This window comes from Colossoma macropomum, unplaced genomic scaffold, assembly GCF_904425465.1.
Source record: "Colossoma macropomum unplaced genomic scaffold, Colossoma_macropomum, whole genome shotgun sequence".
Lineage (NCBI taxonomy): Eukaryota > Metazoa > Chordata > Actinopteri > Characiformes > Serrasalmidae > Colossoma > Colossoma macropomum.
This window is the reverse complement of record NW_023494804.1, coordinates 10,213,924-10,225,337: the sequence shown is the minus strand read 5'-3', so window position 1 is coordinate 10,225,337 and position 11,414 is coordinate 10,213,924. Positions and strand designations below refer to the sequence as shown.

At 39.3% G+C, this 11,414-nt stretch overlaps 1 protein-coding gene across 1 annotated transcript; it reads left to right on the top strand.

Moving 5' to 3' along the window:
- The first annotated feature begins 2,307 nt into the window (after window positions 1-2,307).
- Window positions 2,308-6,008, top strand: tdgf1 (teratocarcinoma-derived growth factor 1). The gene is made up of 6 exons (XM_036595229.1): window positions 2,308-2,596; window positions 2,688-2,737; window positions 3,143-3,295; window positions 4,572-4,686; window positions 4,781-4,890; window positions 5,421-6,008. The coding sequence occupies exons 1-6, from the start codon at window positions 2,493-2,495 to the stop codon at window positions 5,519-5,521; spliced, it is 633 nt and encodes a 210-aa protein (XP_036451122.1). The 5' UTR covers window positions 2,308-2,492; the 3' UTR covers window positions 5,522-6,008.
- The last annotated feature ends 5,406 nt before the right edge of the window (window positions 6,009-11,414 follow it).

Below are 11,414 nucleotides of genomic sequence, written 5' to 3'. Positions count from 1 at the left end.
ATATTTAATCTACCATGTGGTGGTTTTGAGTGGAACTTGGACGGGTGGGTGATTTTCTGCAGCTTCTGATGTCTTTCTTTGCTCACTGTGACACTTTCTTACTTCTCAGTGCTGACAGACACTGAGACACCTGCTGCTAAGTGCTGGCACTAACTGCAAATGAACATGCTGGTTAGCCAACCTGCTAAGAAAGAGTCATGAATAGCTAGGCTAAAAAAAACTGCAATCCAGGAAGATCTAAATGTTGACTTTTTATAATCAGGCGTGCTTGAGTGAAAATGGCAGACATTTATATGCTACTTTTTATGACTAGCTAAATGATTAAAACCTGTAGTTCTTGCAGTGACATTGTTATTAAGATTTATTTGATTAAGAAGGTGCGCAAAGCAAAGAAGCAGCTTTGGACACCAGCTTTATTCATTTTCTTTCTAATTAGGTAACTATTTTGGGCCTGTGAGGTGTCTGTACCAGAGGTAGCACAGAAAGTTGATGCTGGTTTGTTCTTATTGAGTGTAAGTTTGCTCAGGGGTCTCAATGCCGATCCATTACAAGTTTAAAATTGATCCTTAAATCCGGCCTGTAAATATTTTTTTTATTTTTCTGCAGCTAAACCATCAAGAAAGTTTACATCTGATAGGTAGATTTGCTTCACGAATCAGACACTGACTGGATACTCAACAAGAGCTTTATTAAATTAGACTAAGCTCATACTTATTTTGTTAAAAGCAAAAACAGAGCACTGCATCCAAGAGTAACTATTAAAACAGAAATGTGACACAGCATGAACGCTGCACACTATGGGTACGATTGAAACTATCAAATGTGTAGTGAGGAGAACTGCTACTCAGTGTCCTCCAGGTTCCAGGTTTCAACTGCTTCAGCACTCAGAAGCATTAATGCAAACCAATAAGAACTCAGTTGCAGTAAAGCCAACCAATCAGCACTCAGTAGCAGTAATGCCGACCAATCAGCACTCAGTAGCAGTAATGCCAACCAATCAGCACTCAGTAGCAGCAATGCTGACCAATCAGCACTCTGTTGCAGTAATGCCAACCAATCAGCACTCAGTAGCAGTAATGCTGACCAATCAGCACTCTGTTGCAGTAATGCCAACCAATCAGCACTCAGTAGCAGCAATGCTGACCAATCAGCACTCTGTTGCAGTAATGCCAACCAATCAGCACTCAGTAGCAGTAATGCCAACCAATCAGCACTCAGTAGCAGTAATGCCAACCAATCAGCACTCAGTAGCAGCAATGCTGACAAATCAGCACTCTGTTGCAGTAATGCCAACCAATCAGCACTCAGTTGCAGTAATGCCAACCAATCAGCACTCAGTAGCAGTAATGCCAACTGGCACTCAGAAGCAGTAATGCTAACCAATTAGTACCCAGTAGCAGTAATGCTAACTCCTACGGCCCAAAAGCTGTTTTATGTAGATACTGGTATGTTTTCTTTCATTTTTAGTGGATTGGATCCTTCTAATGTCCAAAATTAAAGGATTACCAAAACAGTTTTGCTTTTTAAGCCTTTTAGCTCCACGACACCGACAGTTAGGAAAATCCGCTTTGTGGATTCATTCATTGCTGAGCAGTAGATGCAGCCTGGCATAAAAAATTGAATAGAATGATCAGAAAATGCAGATCAGACTCTCTCCTTTGCCACAACTTGGCCCACAATAACTTCCCTTGCGTTCAGAAAGAAAACCAATGCTATCACGATAAGAGTCCCATGTACTTCTACTGTCAAATCTAAGTTTACTTGATTTAATTGAGCACTAAAATATTTAACAAACACAATTTATACCACCGCTACTACTAAATAATAATAATAATAATAATTTACTAATAAATAATGTATTAATAATAATAATAATATGTTATTATTATTATTATTATTACTTGTAGTAATTGCAAATCAACATTGATTAACATTCACTTAAATTAATGTATATGTTATGTATTTAAATGATAAATGACATTTGTTTTCCCATATTTTAGTTTACAACAAAACATTGAAAACATGGAAAATGTTAGATACTTAGATGAAAGAAATGAGGACACTTATGTTTTAGCTGGCTACTTTTTCAGCTGACCAGTTTGAGACCCCTGGTTTAAACATATTCCCAGCTCAGTTGAATCATGTTATGTTCCTTTCTTTAACTCATCGCTCTGTTTTTGTTCAGCATTTGACATGTTATAAAATAATAACTGTATGATGGCCGAATTAAAAAGGTTACAGTTAGTCTGTTGTAAAGCAGGTAGACGGACTGCTTATGCATATAAACTGCTGGTTAATGGGGCTTTCCGGAACACGGGTGGGGAGGCAGGGCGTGTATAGGTGTGAATTGGGAGTCAACGGTGAATAGTCGAAGACTATTGTTTGGCGGGCGGGGCCAAACACCTCAATAACCAATCAGAGGTCAGAGGGGGTGTGTCTTTATCTGTGATCTCTCGTTGGTATCTGAGGCGTAGAGCACAGATAATGTTTTGATGCTAACCGGAACGTTAGCTTCCAGGTATCGAACTGAGCAGCTTGACTTTCCTTTCCGTTTCTGGCAGTTTTGGAGAGGAGGAATGACGAACTTACTGCTGAGGTAAGAAGCTGTTTCTCTCTCCTAAATTCGGAGTGTTTCGTCGTCCAAAAAGTTTTGCTCCTCAGGCCTGAACGTTGCTATCTTTCTGCAGGGTGTTGCTGTCTGCAGCAGTGGCCTGGCAGACCATCACAGCTGGATCAGGTAATTTATACGTATTAGCTTTATATATATATATATATATATATAGTGGTTGTAAGCCAGATGTGCCTGAATTGTGTCTTGTTTTTTTACTGGATCTAAAAAATCTTTTTAATATAGTGGGATTTTTTATTTCTATATATTTTTATAGCAGCACCTGGATTGTTCTCATAATTTAAACATTTATTATTTTTATTTATTTCCTTACTTATTTTACACTGTAACCAGGCAACCCTGAATGGTTCTGTTTTTAGTACGGACCTTTTTATACCTATTTTTTATAGTCTGAAGCAGCACCATGTGTTCCATATTTATGTGCTATTTATTTATTTATTTCTTCATTTTGTTGCATAAGCCAGCTGTGTACCTGAATTGTTCCTCGTTTTTATGATTTTTTTTCCCCCCAAGGCTGTGAGGGAACAGAATGTGGAAATATTAAAGTGTCCAGGAGGCCTGATCAACACAGTGAATTCCTGAACCAGTTTAATGAAATGAATCCAACCGCTGACCGCCAGCACCGCGACCCTGGAGCTGTGTTACCTTTTATTGGGCTCACTGGAAGTAAGTGATGGACAGCAAGGCCCGAGGCCCAGGCCTTGGACAGGGGTTCGGCTTGGGTAACAGCTACAGGCTGTAGCAGTGGGTTTCCAGCACCTGTCCTCGGGACCCCTTTGCACATTTGTATGTTTTCCAGAACAGATTTAACACATCGTCTAACTGAACTATACGTTAGGTGGGTTAGATCCTGAAAAACTCAAAGTGTTGGCGTCCCCAAGGCAGTTATTGGGATCCACTGTTATACACTCTTAAAAATAAAGGTTCCTAAATGGTTCTTGTTCAGGATATGTAGTTTAAAACTTGGTTAAAGAGTTTTGTTTTTTTTACTTTAAGATGGTTCTTTACACCTTATACAGTTCTTTCAGATCTCATTTACACTAAAAGGTTCCTAAGTGGTTCTTCTGTGCTTTGGTACCTATATTTTAAGAGTGTAGGATGTTTCAGGTTTTGAGAGTAATATTGAGGTTTAAATGAGTAAAACAATGGTTTCTCTAGTTAAGCAACGTCTTAACGCCTTTCAAAATGGTTCTTCAGTACAGCCAGTGGTCTTCAGGGGTTCCTTAGGGGTTCTTCAGGAGTTTCTCAGCAAAAGTCAAGGGTTCTTAAGGGTTTTTTTTTTAGTAAAGCCAGTGGTTATATATGAGAGTATTCCATAGGGGTTCTTCAGTAAAGTCATGGGTTCTTCAGGGGTTTTCAGCAAAATCAGGGGTTCTTCAGTGGTTCTTTAGTAAAGCCTGCGGTTATATACTGAAGCATAACTGTTCAAAAAAATCAGTTGAGCATATAAATAGTACCTTGCATGGTTAAATGATTCTATACATATGTTAAGATACACATAAGGTTCTATACATATATATACAAGTTATAGAACCTTTTTAAGCACTATTGAGAACCCTTTGCTAAGAAGGTTCTTCACACTCACACATCTCATTTACAAAGGCTTTAAAAAGTAATTTTATGAAATAAAATGTAAAGAAATGTGTTTATAAAAGTGGTTCTCCCATGATATCACTCTAAATAACTATTTTTGGCACTTTTTCACAGCAGGCAGGGCATTTCTGGGTTTAAGGAGAATATTAAGTTTGAAACTAGAGTTCCTCTAGTTAAGCAATGTGCCGTAGCATCTCAGTGCGGTGGACCATATGTGCACTGGAGAATGTCTAGAAACAGATGTGTGAAGCCAGCTGTTTTGAAATGTTCTAAACCTCATAGAAGAAGTGAACAAAGAGCTGTCCTTTTCTGTTTGTTCACACCCAGTACTTTTTTGGTTTTATTGAAGGTGCGAAGCAAAGTCGCAGCTGCTGTAAGAACGGGGGAACCTGCATACTTGGAAGTTTCTGCGCCTGTCCGAAACATTTTAGCGGGCGAAGCTGCGAACACGACGAACGTGCCAGGTAAGAAGATGTAGCTGTGCAAAAGCCACAACTGATTATCTGCTGTAATGGGCAGAAGTTAACAATGCGGTATGAATTCTTGTCTTTTTCACAGGAATTGTGGGGTCATTCCACATGGAGAATGGGTACAGAAAGGCTGCTCCTACTGCAGATGTGGATATGGAGTATTGCATTGCTTCCCAGAAGTCTTTCATGGTGATTGCGGTAGGTTTATTGACTTGTTTCCGTCTGCGTTAGCATTGATTTATTTGGAATAATGACAAATTCCAGTTATGACTAGGCCATTGATACACAATGAGTATTCAACTTAATCTCAGCTGCAGTGGCCAGTGAATATCTGCCAGAATTTTGAGCTTCAGTGCATATTATTCGCCCACTCAAGCTACTTCCTATCAGCGCAGCCAGACGTTTATCCGTCTCCATCAATATCATGATAACCAGAGGCATATGGAGTGTCCGCCTCGGAGCCGAAACGAGCTTTATCAGATATTATCTGGAATAAGCCATGAAGACCTCTTCACACCTCATCCACTGACCAAATAGGGTTGTGAATCCCCACCGGCTAGCGCTTAATTCCAGCACACCCATAAAAGATTAGTCTAGGGGGGGAGGGTGGGCTTCTTTTTCAGGCCTAAGCATGTGCTAATGGTCCCATTTCCCCCAAGTCACTTCTCAAACGCTCTGTATGGTCGTCCATTCATTCACTGGGCTTTTTTCTTCTCTTTGCTTTGCAGACGACTCTCAGGAAGTGCGCTGGTTTCGTTCGAATGCTACAAGAACACTATTGACCAAGTTTTTCCTGTGCCTGGCATTGCTTCTTTCATTTCTCTTCTGAAGACTCTCTATTTTTACTATGTTCAGTGTGCTTGGCTCAGTTTTGCTCAGGAAAAACATCTTACCAGACCGACTACAAAAGAAGATTTTAAAGGAGATTTATATGTGTATTTTTCTCGTTTACCGCAGATGTTTCAACAGTTCTGCATACTTCAATGGTTGAGATGTGTCATTCGTACTGGTTTGATGTGAAATGGTTCATTGTAGGGGAACTAGACGATCTGATTTCTTTACAGTGGTGCTGATAGGAACCAGGGGTCGCCATGTCTACAACACAGAAATAGTTGGTTTATTTACTGTCTGAAACCTTTAGTGAACCTGACTCTTCTGAGTTTTGATATATGATGTTGATAATGGTAAAATGTTTTCTCTGGGGGCTATTTTGCATCAATACGGCATGCCTGTACCCCTCTGCCATTAAGGTCATTTTTAAAGTTTTAACTGATTTTTTTTTAACCTATTTTAAAACAATGTCTCAGGTGTGTAACTTTCTGGGAAGGAGCTTTTAGAGGCGTTAAACTCTTTAGACGTCTGGTTCCCATCACCACCACTGTGAACAGTTTTGACTCTAGCTGTAAGTTTCTCCAGAATGAAGCATTTCACACCAAACCACTCAGGATGACTTCACGTCTTAACCATTCATTTCTACAGGAATTGTTAACATCAGTGGGATTCAGCATTTATTGGCAGCACTGAAATCCATTTTTACTTCCGGTGGAAGTTCAGCATCTAGCTGTGTTTAAAACAACTGTTCTAATGTGAAGGAACTTGTATATAGGATTTATATTGAGAAATATATTGTGCTTGTGTTGGTGTACATTTTTCCCCAGAGATTTTTTTCTGTTTTTAATTTTTTTGTTTTTGTTTTATTATAAACCAGTGTTCCAGACGGTGCTGGGGGTCTATGATTTAATGTACAAGTACTTGTTTGTCAAAGTGGTCTTCATCTACAGCCAAAAGTGTTTGTTTGCTGTTCCTCTTGATGGGGAGAGAGTGTGATAATGCTAAGATAACCCGTGATTGTTGACCTTTCTGCTATTTTCTCCTTATCTAAAACAAACAATTACTCAGGCCAATCAATCACAGTGGCTGTTCTGACCTACTCTGTTGACCTTATAGAGTTTGAGAGAGATGTACTGTATCTGTCTGTGACTGGAGGAATGAAATTGTCTCAAGTAATTAATTTTCACATCAATAACTCAGATGGCTGATTATTTTCTGACCTCGTTTTGGCTGTTCATCATTGTTGATGCAAAAACCACAGCAATGAATCATAACGTGGGAGTGAAAATGGCAGATTTAGGATTTTGGGGCAAAATGCAAATGGGAAAAGATGTTCTGAAGTAACTAAATCTGAATGTTGACAGAAACAGTGTGTGATTTGTGTTCATTTGAATCGTTAATAATATAGAAGTATGTTTCTTCTACAGTACATGGATTAGTTTTTCTTCAAGTGCATGTCTAAGAATGATACTCTACAACAATATTTAGGTCTTTGCTCTTGTCCAAAGTCTAATATTTTCTCAAATTGAGATTATTAAAGGAATAATATATGATTAAACTGATTTATAACCATTTTTACATATTGACTGTCTTAATGTAGTGAAAGTGTCCTTTCTCTAAATTAACAAAGCTGTCTGCCAATAGATTAAGCTGTAAAAGTACTTCAAACTAGTAAAACCTCATTTTTTACAGTATAAAAATTAAGTGTGCCATTCACAGAAATGGCTAAACTCTAAAGTGATATTTTGCTTATATTGCATATAAGCAATTGAAAGGAAGCTAAAAAATGAAGAATCCCACCATTGTTTCCAAATTTCTGATATAAACAAAGTCATTCAGAGTGGTTTGATGCGAAATGCTCCATTCTAGAGAAATAGTCAGAATTGTTCACAATGGGTGTGAAGGGAACCAGACCTCCGAAAAGTTTAATGCCTCTAAAAGCTCCATTACAGAAAGTTATTCCATAAAGTGCTTGTATATTTGCTGCCTGATGCCTGAGACATGTTTTATGGTAGTTCCACATAGTTTTAAAATCCATTCATGGGCAAAATGTTCCCCAACGAATACTTATTTTTTGCTGTCAAAGCAAAACCTCACATCTCCAAAATGAGAACTTTACAGGAGAAAGAAAAATTTTTTTTTTTTCTTTTAACGTAAGTCAATGGAACCAGAATTTTTTCGAAGTCATTTGGGGCCTTTTCTTTTGGTCCATTCATCATGAAATTTACACACTGTGTAAACAGCAACAGGCTTTTTCAAATTATGTCAAAAACTGAAAAGCGAACGGAGATACGAGGTTTTGTTCCAACAGCAGCGATATGTAAACACATGTAGGGTCACTGGTAATTTTTGAGTATTAAATATAATGGCTAATATGTTGTAGACATTGCAACCACTGGTTCTTATCACCACCACTGCTGTAAAGTATATTGTAAAGTATACTTCATTACAAATGGTAAAAACGGTGGAATTCCTTGCCTAAAAGTTACCACAGACAACCTCCCAGACTTGGTAAATATGAGAGTGGCCTATCTGGGAGCGTCTTTCAGTGAAAGGGCTAACATGATGAATTTAGAAAAAAAAGTCGTATTTCCTGCTTGAAGTTCTCCAAACTGTGATTAACAGCAATGAGAAGACTGGAGCTGCTCTGAAGGCCTAACCCAACCTTTTATTACTCTACATTGCCCAGTGTTTCTATTTTTTGTCATGTACACTGATTAGCAAAGCCATAGCATTACAATTCTGCCTGAAAGGGAAATGTGAGGGGAAACCATAGTTAATCTTCATCTGTGTCCTCAGTCTGTTTTTATGTTTTGGTTTATGCACGCGGGTTTAATGTATGCAGAGCCGATTACAACCTTTGATTAATAGATGTGCTTTTCTCTCTTTTGCTTTTCAATTCCACATTAATGCAAAGCCAAAAAATGCACAAAGTTTAAATGTAAGTAGGCTATCTGAGGTCTGAGGCAAAGTATTTCTTCCTGCTAAAAGCTGGGTAGTTGCCAGCTGAACAGCTGCATAGAGTTGCTAGTGGTGATCACTCTTTTTCAATTGAAATGCACATAGGCTCCTTTATTCAAGTAGCAGGGTGGGGCGAATGGCTGGGGTGGGGGAACATTTATTCCCTAGTCTTGCGACTTCCCCATCACTATTAGCAGTTACAATGGCCTCTTTCTGACCTTTGAATGTGCTTTTTCATTTTCCATGACAGTGGTCAATGAATGAGTTGGCCTTTACCGCAGCGCTCTTCATGCTAAATGGCCGGGCTGATCTAGGCCGTCACTCCAATTTGAATATTTGTTCATGCGTTCTGTGGGATTTGCATTAGCACTTGACCACTTGACATGAATTTGGGAGTAAAGAAGAAATTGGACTGTCGAAACTGTGCTCTGAATGTCTTTCAGCTTGCAGTGTTGACATTCTCTACCAGCTTTGCGAGGGGCTACGTTCTCTCAATTATCTTCTTAATTACATAATCCTCCAGGCCTTTTCTCAATTCATTTGGTTTACTTCTAACCTCTGGGCACCCAAATCTCTACAAGAGCCAGCAAACAATCCTTTTGTTAAGGAAGTTTCTCCTGATCTCCTTAACCTAAGCCTCTCCTGCCTCTAACCCGAAGGGACATAGCTTAGCAAAACGCAGCATATAGAACCTTTTCATGGAATGTTCCTCATAAAGCTCAGCAACATCTGACGTTTTCGGGGATCTCAGTCATAAAAAAGGGTGGATTAATAGGTGGAGCAAGAGAGTGATACTCTCACAGGTAGGCCTCATAATAAGCCCCCCCTGCCAGTGCTCCTCCTGCTGGGAGCATATCCTCTTTTGCTCCTCCTGCACCCAACTGATACAATGCAGACCTTTCATTGGTGCCAGTTCATATGCACAAGCTTTGGCAAATCCTTTTGATAGAAAAAACCCGGCGCACGGGTTCCTCTGGGCTGACCTGACACCACAGGATCCTCCAGAATAAAAAGGTTGGATGGATGGGATTACATGCAGGAAATCTGTCCCCTTTTGTCAGGGGCAGTTGGGTGGGAGGGGGGAGGTGGCATTTTGCTCGGAGGGAATCGGCTCAGAAGTACCAGACATAACAGCGCGGCTAAGCTGCAATTGACCTATCCATGCTCCGCCCACTAATGCGTTCTTTTGTAGCAAATATTGCAAGATTGAGCAAACTTTAGAGAACATTAGCAGGAATCCCATTCAAACAAGCGCCTATTTAGAATGCTTGATTGACATCAAATTATATTTTTTCATACATGTGAAAGGTCACACTTGTCATAGATCAGGGTTTTTTTGTATTGACATTAAGGTAACATTAGCATGGTCGCTAATGTGCTCATTTTTAATGTGGCTATTTTTTGCATAGGTAACGTGATATAATCCAGGTCAGTAGCACAGTGCTTTCCTGGATACTCAACATTTTGTATGGACTCCAAACAAAGGCCAATACAATTACTCTTTGGGCTGCATTGGATTTGGCCAATATCCTATAAAGCTTTCCCAGTTGTTTAACAGTTATGCAACAGTTAGCTATGAAGACATGTCTGTGGTCAGACCATAAATAGTCCCTCCATTTTTACTTGGACTTAAAATCATGAACTCTCAATAATACATAACATGTCAGAAAACATTAAATGCTAGTTTTACGCCAGAAACCTGGTTTGTGTCCTTCTGGGTTTCCACCCATCAGTGTTCTCTCACTATGATCCCCAGCATGCATTACACAAACACGTCACTGGGAAGCACCTCCACAGTAATAAAGAATTCCTGGCCTAGCCAGTAAATACAGACACGATGTTGGGCTTCCTAGCGGTAACGTTGGCTATCTGGTTTCCTTCCACATTAACAAGCTAGCGGGGAAAACAAGTATCAACTATCCACCCAAAAATGCTTGTATCTTCTTTTAAAAGTGACCTTAACATACGTCATCAGAAGAGGTGTTTTCTGAGTCTTTAACACAGAAAATCTCACTTTTGGACTGTAGCATCACTGTAGGAGGTGAGCTGGTATGTTTACAACAGATTACATATCCTTTATTTTCAGCATCCCCCTTTAAGGTATGCAGTTCAGTGTTTCTCAACCCTGGGCTTGGAGGCCCACTGCCCTACACAATTTAGAGCTTTTCCTACTTTAACACACCCACTTTGACTCAATAATGGGCTGTTAATGAGCTGATTAGTTGTATCAGGTGTGTTGGGAGCAGAGAAAATACTAAAAAGTGCAGGTCAGTTGGCCTTTAGAACCAGGGTTGAGAAACACTGCACTACATAGTCCAAAATAAAACACATATCTTTTTTTGTTTTTCTGCAATTTTTTTTATTTTTCACACCAGCTGTCCTTTCAATCTATCTAATGGTCCCAAACTAGTTGGGGGAAAAACTCATTATATTGACTTACAGTAAAAGTTGCCTTCTTGTGTAAAGTTGCCATTTTGCAGATTTTTTTGGACAGCATTGATATACAATGTTGTCTCAGAGAAAAGAGGCTAATTACTAAACAACTAAGTTAACATCTGTGGTCTAAGAACACTTAATGTGCTGTTGCAGCTGATTTAGACGACCAAAGATGGCACAGTTTGGAGATAATGGACCGAATTCTTGGAATTTGACCCCTGATATGACACTACTGGTCTAAACAGCACCACAGTGAATGGCATAGATGGATTCACAACTCATATGTCTACTACAAATTGGTGGCACTGAAGGACGACTCAAGCAGAAAGTGGTCGTTTTCTTGCATTGTAGGCCGATCTGGTTTATAGCTCTCATGAAAATAAGTGTTATTGATGTTAATGTTGGCCAAAATTTTATTGACATCATCTTCTACAATGTGACATGCAAAATACTTAAAGAACCAGTGTTCTATACAGTTTGCAGTGGGTTTAGTC

Excerpts from the sequence above, each read along its gene's own strand:
- tdgf1 (XM_036595229.1), top strand. The coding sequence starts at position 2,493 with ATGCTAACCGGAACGTTAGCTTCCAGGTATCGAACTGAGCAGCTTGAC. Across the intron at positions 4,687-4,780 it reads GAACACGACGAACGTGCCAG|GAATTGTGGGGTCATTCCAC; the intron begins GTAAGAAGATGT and ends TCTTTTTCACAG. Across the intron at positions 4,891-5,420 it reads AGTCTTTCATGGTGATTGCG|ACGACTCTCAGGAAGTGCGC; the intron begins GTAGGTTTATTG and ends TTTGCTTTGCAG.